The sequence below is a fragment of the Maniola jurtina genome, chromosome 22, assembly GCF_905333055.1.
Source record: "Maniola jurtina chromosome 22, ilManJurt1.1, whole genome shotgun sequence".
Taxonomy (NCBI): domain Eukaryota; kingdom Metazoa; phylum Arthropoda; class Insecta; order Lepidoptera; family Nymphalidae; genus Maniola; species Maniola jurtina.
In genome coordinates this window covers 1,606,843-1,622,110 of record NC_060050.1, presented here as the reverse complement: position 1 = coordinate 1,622,110, position 15,268 = coordinate 1,606,843, and the positions used below count along the sequence as shown (strand labels likewise).

Here is a 15,268-nt window from a genome sequence, read left to right as displayed (position 1 = left end):
GGGGGGCCCACAGGCATGGATTGCTTAGGGCATCAAGTAGTCTTAATCCGTCACTGTCTGTACTGAAAACCCAAAAAAAATATTAACAATGTGTTAATACGTGACGTGTTGTTGTGACGTGACAACGATACGTTGTGACGTGATTAAAGGACAAACCAACCAACAAGCACACTTTCGCATTTATAATATGGGTAGTGATATTAGTATGGGTGGTTACAACAACTCTATGTATGAGTGTCACACTTGGACACACTCGGGCTATCTCGCCTCACGCATCACTATACGACGAACTTTCGAGTCGATCCAACGTACAGACAAACACATTATGATTATTATATTTTTATATTGATAAATTTATTTAATATCGATATATTTTATTTTTAATAAACTCTTTCATGGTTATGTGATACTAGTGCTTTTCTTATTTCTGTAAAAATTTTGGTGAAATAATCGAATAATGCAGCTCACGGACGTCTTTTGTTATATTTTACTGGCGGTAAGTATTTTTTTTAAATTACCTACTAGCTGATGCTCGCGACTTCATCCAAGTGGATTTAGTTTTACATAATCCCGTAGGAATCCTTTGATTTTCTAGGATAAAAGTAGCCTGTGTCACTCTCCAGGTCTTGAACTATACCCATGCAAAAAATCACGTCAATCCATTACTCCATTGCGACGTGATTGAAGGACAAAACAACAAACAAAATACATACAGCATTTATAATAAGTATGGGTAGTGATTACCCTAATCTCATTACTTACCTAAATAGGCATATTTTAATCTTATTGCAATACTAGAAGAATTCACGGTATTAAGAGTTTAATTGCTATTATCATTAATAATATAGTAAATAAATAAATAAAATAAATAAATAAATATACTTTTTATAGTAAGGGATATAACATCTAAATGGCTAAGACCCAGGAGTTTAGTCGCCCAGTCGATACCTACTCTAATTTCGACAGTCAACTCTGCATAATGCACGGATTTTCATGCGGTTTCAAGCAATAGAGATTATGTAAGAATGTTATAGCTACAATAGCAATAATTTGTTGTTATAGAGGCATTAGAAATAGGTACCTTACATTCCGTGAAATACCTACACATTCTGTGAAAACTTCAACTAATTACTACTAAGTATTTTATGAAATAACCAACTAAAATATTTTGTATCAAATTAAACTTTTACAAATACCTACTTTTGAATCGTTAATTAAGACAGAAAAATCGTCAATTAAAACATTAAGAAAGAAAAAGGATATTTGGTCTCTATCGGCAGAGATAGTGAAGCCAATTTTTGGAAAATTGTCCTTTCTGGCAACTATAAAAAAAAATTGCATCTACCAATGTTTACGAGATACAGTACAGCCCGCAGGAAAACAGACGGATGGACAGCGGAGGCTTAGTAATAGGATACCGTTTGCAGCGTCCGGGTACGGAACCCTATAAACGTCCTATCGTTATCGTTATACGAAAGCTACATTAACTACGTATAATGGAATAGTTCGTTTCAAGCTACATGTGCGAGGCCGGGTGGATCGCTAGTATATCTACTAGCCGATGCCCGCGACTTCGCCCGCGTGGATTTAGATTTTCCGAAATCCCGTGGGAACTCTTTGAATTTTCCGGGATGAAAAGTAACCTATGTGCTAATCCAGGATATTATCTATCTCCATTCCAAATTTCAGCCAAATCCGTCGAGCAGTTTTTGCGTGAAGTAGTAACAAACATACACGCACACACACATACACACAAACTTTCGCCTTTATAATATTAGTGTGATGTGAAGTGTGATTATTTATTAGAGTAAATAGCAGGAAGTGTCATTCATACAATAACAGTCATACAATAATAGTAGGTACAATGAACCTACGAACCGCGAACTTGCAAGGAACCAATAAACTTTCTACAGACAGGAAAAGTAAAAGAAGTTTGCAAACACTGAGATTCTTACATTCCAATAATTAATATGACTGGAGTCCTGAACTCATAATTTCATAAACATTTAGAGAACAACTCTTAAATTATAAAAAAAAACCGGCCAAGTGCGAGTCAAACTCGCGCACTGAGGGTTCCGTACTCGGGTATTTTTCCAACATTTTACACGATAAATCAAAAACTATTATACATAAAAATAAATAAAAATCTGTTTTACAGGTAAAGCCCTTTCATATTATGATACCCCACTTGGTATAGTTATCTTATTTTGAAAATTGAAACACATTTAAATTTTTTTTTAATGATGCAACCACAAATTCGCGGTTTTCAGATTTATTCCTGTACTCGTGATATAAGACCTACCTTCCTACCAAATTTCATGATTCTAGGTCGACGGGAAGTACCCTATAGGTTTCTTGACGGACAGACAGACAGGCAGACAACAAAGTGATCCTGTAAGGGTTACGTTTTTTCGTACGGAACTCTAAAAATTATTCAAAAGTCAGTGAAATGAAATTTAAAATGACCTACACTATACTTATCCTAATCACAATTTCACTCTTACGACACATACGACTACGAGTAGGTGGTTGGACCGGATTTTTTTTAAAAGTTGATCCTACTAGAAGATGAGTACCTTCCTACAATAACTATATTCTACTCATATTCTTTTAGACGTACTTATAAATTTTTCGGGCTTTTCTCTTTTCAACAGTTCGTAGATACCTAGGAACTGTTGAAAAGTGCTGTAAATCTAACTTGAAACGTTTGTTTTTTTTTTAAATAAAATATTAGCAATTTGAATCATGACTAACATTCCCCTTTCCCCTCCAACTAAGCGTAAAGCTTGTGCTAGGAGTGGGTACGACTTTTCGTATTTCAGTCAGTGGTCTACGGTTGAAGCAAAATTTATTAATACCCTAAGTAGGATATTAATAAATAAAATATAATGCCAAATATAAAGGATAGGAATAAAGTCAAATGGCTTTTTATGAGAATAACTCTTAGACGATACCCATAACTTCATCCGCGTGGATTTAGGCTTCTGAAGACTTTTCTGGAGACTCTTTGATTGAAAAAGTAGCCTATGTCGTTCTCCAGGTTTCTAACTATAACTATCCATATAAAAAAATACGTCAATATGTTGCTCTGTTGTGGCATGATTGAAGGACAAACTAACTAACAATATAAGCCCTATCTATAATATATCTCAGCCTCATATTATTAAGGGCATTCCATCATTCAAAGCCCTGTCCCAAAACGATTCAAACAAGTGTAAATTAAAAATTTATAACACCCCCGACAAATGAAGGTTACAGTAACTAGAAAAGAGCTGATAACTTTCAAACCACCTTTCAAATAAAAAAAACTAAATTAAAATCCGTTCATTAGTTTAGGAGCTACGATGCCACAGACAGCTACACAGATACACACATCAAACTTATAACACCCCGGTTTTTGGGTCGGTGGTTAAAAATCTTATCTAGTAAGATGGTAAAGAAAGAAAAGTCCTACGTCATATCTGTATGTCAAAAGCTGAAATACTTAATGCTTTTAACTATTATAATAATGTTATTATAAACTTTCTTTGTTGTTAGTACGTGACTTGAGCTGTGAAATATGGCCTAATTTTTTGATATTTTTTGCGGACGTCATAGTTTACCCAAATTTCTCTTATTTACATAAGAAATGCCCAGTTTTACGTACCTACTCACACATCGTATACGATACCGTTTAAAACCGGCCTAGAATTTTTACCCTAATAAGCAGGCCCTTCTGCTTATAATGTGGAAAATGTAGAAATAAAATGGAAATAGTGAAAATGGTAAAATATTATAATATGTGTACGGTTTACGCATATTATAATATTTTACTAGTACTTAAATTATACAATTCGACAGATATTATGGTTTATCACCAAAGCACCTAATCGTGTTTTTAGGAAAGGATAACGAGCTTTTTAAGATTTCCGTACCTCAAAAGGAACAAGTGTAAATTAAAAATTTATAACACCCCCGACAAGTGAAGGTTACAGTAATTAGAAAAGAGCTGATAACTTTCAAACGGCTGAACCGATTTTCTTGGATTATAGCTAAGAACACTCTCGATCAAGCCACCTTTCAAACAAAAAAAACTAAATTAAAATCGGTTCATTAGTTTAGGAGCTACGATGCCACAGACAGATATACAGATACACAGGTCAAACTTATAACACCCCTCTTTTTGGGTCGGGGGTTAAAAACGAAACGAAAACAAACAGGCAACAACAAGTGATCCTATAAGGGTTAGGTACGTTTATCCTTTTGAGGTACGGAACCCTAAAAATATCCATATTGAAATCAATCATGCATATTGAAAGCAATCTATATAAATACTTTAAACTTAAACATGACCTAGAAACGTATTTTTCTTCGGAATCCATAGTTACCAAGATGCATTGAACAGAGCTTTTTCATGTATTCAAGGATAAGTTAGCCCATATTTGCGATAATATAACCTACTAGTGAATGACCATGCATACAGACTAGATTTGAAGATATAATAGAAACTGTCCCACATCGAGGTGCCGCTTGAAGCGTAAAGTGGTTCAAACCACGTGGAGCAATTAATTAGACATCGCGACAGATACACTTACATTGACCACTCACTGAAAGGTAATATTACCTACATTGTTTTGATCTTGGTGGGATTTCGAACTATGATACTTTACTTAAGATTGGCTCAGTGAGCCACCGCCGCTTAAAGTTACTATATTGTTTTACCATTTTTATACAAGTCTTGAATGAAAACAATAATAAAACAACATTACTAAGCGGTGGTCTGGTAGTAGTAAGCATAGATATGTAGTAAGGCTTCTGACACCAGAAGATGCCACTCACGCAGTGACCTTCACGCTGATCGGGTTTTCCGAGGTCACTTATTGTAAAGGTTATACTTATAACCCTTAAGCTATATTTTACAGACTTTTTCCCGCCACGTCGTCCACTTGATTGTCGCGTATGTATCGACTTCAGTGGGCTTCCTTTCTTTTATTTCTTTCTCCATGGGTGTCTTTTCCGCACTTAAACGAAACCGTCCGTCCATACAATGCAATACAATAGGTACAATATACTTTTATTCAAATAAACTTTTACAAGTGCTTTTGAATCGTCAGAATAATTTACCACTGGTTCGGAATTCCGTCCCTACCCAGAGGAAACAGCAAGAAACTCGGGTGTTCAATTTACATTATGACATACTGTACAAACATAATATTAACATCAAGGGATTTTCTCTTCTTTCAACTCTGGAGCAGCGTTTACATATTGGCTGGAACTTGCCAAATGCCAATAGGTACTTATATACCTATAGGATCCATGTGTCCTGGAGCCTTAGATATTAGGTATGTCATCAAATATTAAATGAAAGCGATGTTGATATCCCACAATTATAGAGAAATTTACTAACGACTGCGGACCGTTCAGTCGATAATTATATTCATGAGAATATCAATGGTTATTCAATTGTTATGATGCAACTATCCAATTATATCTACCTGACAGCAAAACAGAACCGCCGCTATTTTAATGACATGCACACACTTTATTACAATAACACAAAAAAAAGATGAATGAAGATTGCCTCAAATCTTATGCAAAGCAAAAGCTTTTTCCTCTATTATCCCATGACAAGTCGTGGTAATAACCTGGGCTCTCCTCAACGTACGTCATTTTTATGGTTCTGTAACGTACCCGAAGGATGCCAACTGTCCGTCCGTCCGTCTGTCTGTCAGCGGGCTTTATCTCGTAAACCTCGTAAAGGTAGAGATTTGAAATTTTCACAGAATATATATGTATGGGTGAAACACATCATCTGTTAATAATAAATCTGATGGTCTATTGAACACATCTCAGCTTCACTCCGTCTGGATGGATACCGAACTTTATAGCTATGTGTATTACACACTAGCGACCCGCCCCGGCTTCGCACGGGTGGACATTTATTTTTTCTATTTTCCGGGATAAAATATAGCCTATACGGATTCGGAAGAATCCCTCTAAGTAATGGTAAAAGAAATTTTGAAATCGGTCCAGTAGTTTTTGAGCCTATTCAATACAAACATACAAAAATACAAAGGTTTCCTCTTTATAATATTAGTATAGATGACTCTCAATTTTCGATTCCTGAGGTTTTGGCTCAAGTTTTATTTAATGAAAGACAGCATATAGTATATGAGAATTGGCTATTTGGCCGAAATTCGGCCAAAACATGTCAAAGAGATTTAGAGCACCTTTACTATTCTTTAACATCCATACTAATATTATAAATGCGAAAGTGTGTCTGTCTGTCTGTCTGTCTGTCTGTCTGTCTGCTACGTTTTCACGGCCCAACCGCTGAACCGATTTTGTTGAAATTTGGTACAGACATGGGCTACATCCCGGGGAATGACATAGGCTACTTTTTATCCCGGAAAATCAAAGAGTTCCTCCGGGATTTAAAAAACCGAAATCCAGGCGGGCGAAGCCGCGGGCATCCTCTAGTAGATTATACAGAGAATTGCTTTGCTTTTAGTCGTCTAAACTAGTGTTAATAAAAAAATGGAGTTGACAGTTACTCTACTGACGTTGTGGTTACTCAGTAATTGAACCTGTAACCATCTTGACTTTGCCGTTACTTGGAACTGGAATGTGTGTTACTGTATTTTAGTATTTTATGGGTTTAGTCGTGAAATTTTAATGTCATGACCGTATTTTGGAATTTCGCCGACGAACAAAGTGCTGCCACTGTCCCGTCCCTACTTGCCTTCAGACTTGTATTTACCCTAAGCAATCACACTAATATTATAAAGGCGAAAGTTTGTATGTGTGTGTGTGTGTATGTTTGTTACTCCTTCACGCAAAAACTACTGGACGGATTAGGCTGAAATTTAGAATGGAGATAGATTATACCCTGAATTAGCACATAGGCTACTTTTTATCCCGGAAAATCAAAGAGTTCCCACAGGATTATTCAAAACCTACATCCACGCGAACTAGGTCGCGGGCATCAGCTAGTCTTTTTATGATCTTAGAACTTACGCAAAATGCCAATGTTCATACCTAAATTATACCTACCCACCTACGTGAAATGCTAAACCGTTATAATAGTAAAAAGATCACTTATAAAAACAAAACTGAACTACCTATATCCAGGACGCGACAAGTCGAGATGGTAATGGGGGTTGAGACCCCTCGCAAACCCATACATCCCCCGCGCTAATCCAGTGCGGGATGCCGCAGGTGACGTGCGGGTTTGCGGGACTCCGATTGCCATAACTGTCGCTTACTTATACATAATTTATGAATAACCGTTAAGTATTCAGATTTTTAAACATGCTCAAAAATATTAAACAATTATCTTAACCGTGGGGCGGTCAAAATATTATCATAATTACATTCATGACCTAAAATCACAGAACAATGGAAATTTTATTTTCTACTCTGCCTCGGAGACCTAAGACCCTGAGGAATTGACATTGCGCATAGAAAGCTAAAAACTGTACATGCAAATATTCGGAAGAAATCTTTGAAGGCATTGTCATAATAATTATGCAAATGCAAAGAAATTATAATAATGGACTCCTGATCGAATCTCGGCCACAACCTCAACAGAGGCATGATTTAGATAAATGGATATTTTTTTATATTTTTTTTATATTCAGATACAAGTTAGCCCCTTGACTGCAATCTCACCTGGCAGTAAGTGATGATGCCGTCTAAGATGAAAGCGGATTAATCCGGATAGGGTATGGCAGTTTTCATTAAACATACCCCTTTGGTTTCTATGCGGCATCATACCGGAACTCGCTTGGCGGTACGGCTTTTGCTGGTAAGGTGGTAGCTAGTAAATAGTCACGGCCGAAGCCTCCCACCAGACCAACCCAGAATTAAGAAATTATAAAATTCCAAACTCCTGCCGGAATCGAATCTGAGACCTCCCACTAATAAAACCACAGCACTTACCACTTCAACAGGCTCGGGAGGCCGTCGAAATAATAAATTAGTAGGTGTGGTGCACAATATAGATATTTAGTGGGTATGTCAAGTTTTATGGATTTTGACGAAATAAACTAGTTATTTTTATTGTTGTGTTAAAACAAATAGTGCCCGGACCAAGTTTTTATGTCAAAAACAGTTATTTCGCGGGAACTATTGGTAGGTACATCGCGAGAAAATGCTTTCTTTTAAAATTGTGTCTCTTATTTAATACTAGCTGATACCCGCGACTTCATCCGCGTGGATTTAGGTTTTTCAAAATCCCGTAGGAACTCTTTGATTTTTTTGGGATAAAAAGTAGCCTATGTGCTAATCCAGGGTATAATCTATCTCCATTCTAAATTTCAGCCCAATCCGTCCAGTAGTTTTTGCGTGAAGGAGTAACAAACATACACACACACACACACACACACACACACACACATACACATACAAACTTTCTCCTTTATAATATTATAAGTGTGAAGACATCGATAGCTTCATCATGCGATTACTAAATAAATAGCTATTTTATTTATTTAAAACTTTTATTAATTTACTAATAGCTATTTTATTTACAAAACTATTAAAAAATAAAAACTCAGTATCAATAAATCATATAACAGAAAGTGAATTCTTGAACCATTTTCTTTACGAGATAACACGCATTCTTCACGCAATACCACTCAAAACAAAAAAGAGAAGACACGTATTTAGCACTTGTTAATTCTCTTTATTCACTCTTAACGTTGGATTTAATTCTATTTTTTATGTTACAGATGATAATCATCATGACTTATTCAATATTATATTGATTTCAAATAAGAATCGACAAAAATGTCGAGATATTGAAAACTTTCACTTAATTTATGTTATTTTCTTCCATAGTGTTAAGATGCAGCATCTTTTTTATTACAACTTAAACTCAGCTTTATCTAATTTTCAAATACAGAAATTGGTGTAATGAAAAAAAATACTGAGGTGATTCAAAAGGTGCTTTAAAAGTCCCTCGCCGCTATGCTAGTAAATAGAGCTGACTTTAACAGGGCTCTCTCCGTCACTTACTCGATACAATCGTAGTCCCAATTTCATTTGAATATTAAGCAACCAAAGTCCATAAAATTTGGCAGACATATTTTAGAAACTAATATCTGTGCCTGTGGTGTTTTAGATTTCCTAAAAATATGTAGTTTTAAAATTACAGGGGCTCAAAGATTTGTATATGAATTTTTAAGACCGCGTAACTTTGAAACCGAATATTTTAACGGAAATTTCCAGATTTCCGTTAAAATATTCGGTTTTTAACGGCTAACCACAGAAAATATTAGTTCCCGGACGTTTCTACAAAATTCCGCTGAGTATGTTTGGTTAGTATTCCAATGAGAGACGAACTACGTTTGTATGCAGCGAGTGACGAAGAGACCCCTCTTAAGTTGTTATCAAAATTATTATCGGCTGCCCTTTAATCTAAAGGTGGAATTCGTAGCCCAAAGCCATGTCAGGAAATTGCAGTTTGTAATTAAATTAAAAAATACATTTTACTTTTTTCAGATAACAATATGTACGTCCTACGTCCAAGCTGAACAAGAACAAAATGGACTCTCAAAAAGCAAATCAGACAAACGGATATCTAAGAGGGAAGCAGCAATATTCATTGACAGCTATCCCATGGAGCCAATGTACAAGCACAGACCTAAAGTGATCTTCAGACGTGTCTCTAAACAGAGATACAAGAGTCCAAAACCAAAGTATGGCCCACCCATCAAATATCGACAAGTCAAACCGTGGACACCATCCAAAAAATATAGAAGAACTGTGAAACCTAAATACGGTCCACCGATTTATAAAAGGTATCCAACTAAACCAAAATATGGACCGCCAAAGGCAAGTTATAAGCCTATCTATGGTCCGCCTAAAAAAATGCCTTTCGGTTCGTTTTATCCACCAGAACCAATAGGATTCGGAGAACCACCCATCAACAATGTGGAGTATCAACCACCAAGACAAAGCTTCGGTGAACCACCCGTAGATTCGTACGGTGAACCTGTAAATGCAGCTGTAAATGATCCTTATATACCTGAACAATATTCGCCACAAATATCCAATTACCCAGATATATTCGCCCAATTCGGCGATTTCGGTCAAAATTTTGGTCAAGATTACAAATCATGGCAGAGTTTCCAAAACGACCAGAACTTGAACTTTGATAACAGCGTTGCGTATTCAAAAAGACGTCCGATCTATGTTAAACCAGACCAATCCTTTGTAACACAGAATGAAGATTTCGATTTGAACGCGTATAAGTTACATTCACTGAAATACAAGAATAAAGAAGTTAAAACGGAACAAGAACCATTACCGTTCGAGAAGAAGATTTCCAATTATGCAAATAAGAGAACAACAGCTAAGCCGCGAAGATCATCAAAAACGACCACCCCAGAACCTGAAGAAGAGGAAGTGTTAGTCGGAGGCCGCTATGCAGAACCACCGGAAAGATATGTACCGAAGCAACCAATTGCTCAGTATTCAGATGATAATGATTTTACACCATTAAGAGGTTACATAGATCCTAACGTAGCTATATCAGCAACAATGTCTCCCTATGTTAATTATAAAAACAGCAATATGGCTTTCAGTCCACAAAATTTGAATGATGCATTTAGTATAGTTGATAAGTAGTTTATTAATTTTAAATTTTTAGGATGTTTAATAAATACTAGGTAGGGTTTGTGCTAATTTATTTATTCTTATTGGTATTGGTACAAAAGAAAGCAGATTATGTATACATCGACCGCCTTCTAATTTTTGATAAATTATTGTGTCCAAAGGTTATAAATTATTTGTATAGTTTTGATTAAGTAGTTTTCAATGAAATTGTTGTTATATTTAAGTTTTAAAGATAAAAGTTGATATTATATGCAAAGTTGCACATGAAATAAAAATAAAACAACGATATTCGTTTCTTTAATGTTTAATTTCAAAACTCGTTTAACTTGCCTGATATATAATTTTTACGCACAATAAGTTAAGGACACATTGCATGATATTGCAAAGAAATCATTTCTTAAATTTAAATGGTACTAGTGTTCTGAGACAACAAAATCATACAACTGCCCAAATACTATTAGGTAGGTATGGAATCATAATTATGAAAATAAATATGGAAGAAATACGCATGGAAAATATGATATTCACAAATAAAACAATCCTATCAACTATATTTATCAGAAACTTAAAACAATCACTATTAAAAACATCTTCGACGACATGTCTTAACATAATAATTATCAACAAAATGAGTATACATAATTAATCTAAAATCACACCTTTCTCAATATACCTTTCTATTGTGCTATTCAAATTATATGGATACAGTTATAGAAAGTTTACTTGTTTCCTAACCTTAAAGCTTGTTGTTGAGAAAAAGAATCTGCTCATTTAAAATTAGTCGATTTTTTTATTGTATTGTATTGATTTTCAAAAGTACTTATTCGATTATTTTTTATTTCCAGTCTCTTGTTCATCTTTTACTACTTTGTCACCTATTTATAGTGCCACGGTCATCGTCCCCGTTTAATTTGTCTTTTTGTAGGTGCCTTCCGTTTGTTCATACGTTTTTTCCTTCTAGCATTCCCGCAAGCTGCTCTTGCGGCTTCACAAGCAGCATGCGCAGCTTGCTTAGTGGCTGCGCATTCTGCACAAGCACATTGCAATTTATGTTGCAGATGCGCTAACCTAGACCTTGATTCTGCCAAGTTGTGACATTTCTCTTGTAGGCCATTCTTCACCTTGTCCAGTACAGAATGAGCTGCCTTTTCCAGTTGAGCGGAAAGTTGCACCGCCTGACACAGCAACTTGTGCTGCAGAAAATATATTTGTAGAGTTAATTGATTGCATATTACAATCGAGCCTTCTATTGAATTCGAAAATTGTATTCACCAAAGAAATGTGGACGACGTTGTAAGTAGGTGAAGTAGGAGTTAGCAAATTTCGACAACGTTGATAGATTTCTAGTATGAAAAAATTAAAATTGGACCTAAACTCCCTTGTTTTAAGACTGAATTTCTTCTATTCTTTTAAATATCTCTATCGGTAAAGGTTTATAGATACCGTTGAATAAAATATTTGCAACAAGGATTTTCAGGTTCATTTTTCTGTTTTGTGGAGATTTGCAAACTTATACTAAAGACATACATATTTTCAATAAATCATATTATTTTTGGCTCGTCTTGTAATGTACAATCAGTTGAATATATTAAATAAAACAGTAATAAAAATAAAAACCTCTGTTTATTCAATCTCAAGTCTACATTTAGGAATTTGAAACCAAAACCAAGCACTAACGTTTTTAATTAACGATCATTTTTTGGATTTACATTTACAATTTTCTTCGCCTGAGAATGAATTATAAATAACGCGAGAGCATGACAAAAGTGTCGCTGCGGCTATAAACATGCATACAGACATACAAATCATTTTGATCGCACAATCTAATAGGAATGAAAGTGTTCTTCTTTTCTATTTTCAACAGTTCTTCTCAGTCAGACCCTATAAAAAGATGACATAGTTTTACGAAGTGATCATTAGATTCATGTTTCAACTCTTCAACAATTACATCCGAATCGTTATCCGTGCAAAAATAATAAAAATAGCCAATACTATCGTAATCTACTTCGTAACACTTGCCATTCAAGTCCGACTAGGAAGAAATTGTTGAAGATTAAACCTAGAAATGAAACAAACTCTTAATCTACATTCTTCTACAAAGTAAGATCAGCTAGTTAACCTAAAGTACAATAAACAATTTGGATTCCTAAATTAAAATCTCAGTGAGCTAGGCTAAAAGCTTTTGACGCGCAAATATCTCTCTTGGTGGTAAGTAACTATGGAGTCTAAGATAGAAGCGGGTGAACTAGGAATGGGTATACAATATACATACTAATTATTTTAACCCATATCCCCAAGTGATATGAAGCATTGTACCGAAATGCAAATCGATTGGCGTCATGATTTTACTAGTACGGTGGTATCTTGTTATGCCAAAGCCATATATATCTAGATCAGACACAGTCTAGCAATTATAGATTCCCAAATTCCTCTACCGAGAATTGAACTCGGGACCTTCCACGTATGAGACCGATGCGCTCACCTCAGCGCCAGGGAAGACATCAAAATCTACTTTTAAGCTATTTTGTTCAAAGAATATTAGCTATGTTTATTACTCTGACTAATATTCCTTTTTTCCCTCCAACTGAGCGTAAAGCTTGTGCTAAGAGTAGGTACGTCAATAGTGCAACGGGTGGGTTGAACTGCCAATTTCTCAGATTTCATTCCGCTCCTTTACCCATTGAGCTATTAAGTACCTCCTTCTTCCAGCTTTAATCAATACACACCTGTGCAGTAGCTAGTTGTGCAGCTTGAATAGCAGCATTCACCGCAGCTTGTTGCTGGTGAACTGCGCCAGTGTTCTCCGCAACTACCGCCTCGGCTTCCTTGACCTCCTGTTGCAGCTGTTCTACAACCGCCTGTTTACCAGCTAAGGCTGCTTCTGCAGCCTTCGCCGCTTGTAACGCCTTCTCTGCTAGTTGAGTTTTTACCTGAAATACAAAACATTGCATATGATACCTAAAATCAAAGGTATCTTCTTTTACATAACCAAAGTCTGCTTGTTACTCCAATATCTGTCTACTAAACACCCAGATTTCATAATCCAAAATCTAAGCTTTAATTTTATTCTTCTTTGTCAAGTATTTTTTGAACAAATACATGGTGTATATAATTGCTTGATATGCTAAAGGATCTTGAAATGTTTTTAATGTTTACACAGTATCTCAAATATATTGGAGATGTAGAAGAATTGAGTTAAAAAGTATCTTATTATAAAGTCGATACTAGATAATAAAGTTTCTACAAAATACCGTAGGAACTCTTTTAATTTTCCGGGAAAATTAGTACCCTATGTACGTCTCTAGGATTCAAGCTATCACTGTACTAAATCAAGTTAAAATTGTTTAAAAGGATGGCATATGAAAGGTAAAGACAGACACACTTTCGCAATCGTAATATTAATAAGGATAGTAGGATTAATGTTAGCATGACTTACCATATGTGATGCCTGGGCACCAGCTGCATTTTGGGCAGCGTGAGCAGCCTTGGCCTCAGCAGCTGCTTTTTGAGCTATACTCGTCGCGCACTTCGATGCACACTTAGATTGCTTGCAGTCCCTTGCTACGTTTACTTTGTTTTTGTTAACAGGCAATTGTATTTGTGGTGAATGAGTTTCTTCAACTTTCCTCTCTTTCGGAAATCCCTGCACTGTCACCAACAGCGTCCAAAACAACAGATACCAATATTTCATTTGTAACTTTTGGTCGCCTTACGTGAATAGAGTGGCAATATCAAATTGCCTCACATACTTTTGCTAATTACATCGATGTTTTGTGTTTTCTTGAAAATATTTTCTAAAATATATATTACGAACAAATAACTATCAGATTTTCTATCAAGTCAACTTTTGTCATGTAATTGTTCTAAATTAGAAAGCTAAATCCTTCTTTTAGGACCTTTTCTTCAGTAAATAGGTGCTTGAATAGAAATTATATGTAGTAGTCTAGACTTCCCAATGAAAGTTTTTAGGTTACCACAAAACCCAATAGCTATTAGGCTGATTGATAAAGTAAAAATAATAAATCCTATTAATTTTAATAGTAGGTATAATAAAAATAAATACCTAGCATAATACAGGTTGAGGTTGAATTTAAGAAAAAAAGCAATTTTGAAAATAGTTTGATGCTTGACAGCTTAGACCTATCACTTTCTTATTTCTGTCATGGATGTTTTGTGAGCAAAAATATAAATGGAATAAATTAGAGGATCCCATGAAAATATGAACCTTTTGAAACATCTTGGAGGTCTGGTTCAATATTAAACGTCGAACAATTAAAAGGTTTGTAAAATATCATGATGCTGCATCATAACCAATCTGTATTACTTCTTCTTTGATTATATCCACTTAAAGAACATCTAAAAGCGGTGATAGTCTAGTGGTTAAAACGTCAGCCTCCTATTCGGCAGGTCGGGGGTTCGATCCTGGGCTTCGTGGCGCGAAATTGCAAAAGATGAGTTCTTAACATCAGGATACTCTTCCATCATCATCATCAGGATCAACTCCCCGCCGGCTCACTACATAGCACAGGTCTCCTCCAGGTTTGGCCATAGTCCACTACGTTGGCCTAGTGGGAATTGGCAGACTTTCACACACCTTTGAGAACATTGTGAAGAACTTTCATACGTGCAAGTTTCCTCACAATGTTTTCCTTCGCCGTTAATTACTTAA

At 35.6% G+C, this 15,268-nt stretch overlaps 2 protein-coding genes across 3 annotated transcripts; one reads left to right on the top strand and one right to left on the bottom strand.

Annotated features, from left to right (window-relative positions):
• Positions 1 to 268: 268 nt before the first annotated feature.
• LOC123876723 lies at positions 269 to 10,877 on the top strand. Its single transcript, XM_045923032.1, has 2 exons — positions 269 to 496; positions 9,484 to 10,877. Exons 1-2 carry the CDS (start codon positions 458 to 460, stop codon positions 10,609 to 10,611), a joined length of 1,167 nt encoding a protein of 388 aa, XP_045778988.1. The 5' UTR covers positions 269 to 457; the 3' UTR covers positions 10,612 to 10,877.
• Positions 10,878 to 11,076: 199 nt separating this feature from the next.
• Positions 11,077 to 14,443, bottom strand: LOC123876724 (tol-Pal system protein TolA-like). 2 transcript variants are annotated; one of them, XM_045923033.1, is made up of 3 exons: positions 14,036 to 14,443; positions 13,326 to 13,529; positions 11,077 to 11,792 (listed from the first exon to the last, which is right to left on the bottom strand). In XM_045923033.1, the coding sequence occupies exons 1-3, from the start codon at positions 14,288 to 14,290 to the stop codon at positions 11,493 to 11,495; spliced, it is 759 nt and encodes a 252-aa protein (XP_045778989.1). In that variant the 5' UTR covers positions 14,291 to 14,443; the 3' UTR covers positions 11,077 to 11,492. The 2 variants fall into 2 exon arrangements, with proteins under 2 accessions (XP_045778989.1, XP_045778990.1); XM_045923034.1 differs by lacking the exon at positions 11,077 to 11,792 and adding an exon at positions 12,204 to 12,480.
• Between the last annotated feature and the right edge of the window lie 825 nt (positions 14,444 to 15,268).

Bases quoted from the DNA above. Each gene is read 5' to 3' on its own strand.
- LOC123876723 (XM_045923032.1), top strand. From the start codon at position 458: ATGCAGCTCACGGACGTCTTTTGTTATATTTTACTGGCG. The intron at 497-9,483 runs GTAAGTATTTTT...TACTTTTTTCAG, and splicing joins TTTGTTATATTTTACTGGCG to ATAACAATATGTACGTCCTA.
- LOC123876724 (XM_045923033.1), bottom strand. From the start codon at position 14,290: ATGAAATATTGGTATCTGTTGTTTTGGACGCTGTTGGTGACAGTGCAG. The intron at 13,530-14,035 runs GTAAGTCATGCT...TTTGTATTTCAG, and splicing joins GTGCCCAGGCATCACATATG to GTAAAAACTCAACTAGCAGA. The intron at 11,793-13,325 runs GTGTGTATTGAT...TATTTTCTGCAG, and splicing joins CACAACTAGCTACTGCACAG to CACAAGTTGCTGTGTCAGGC.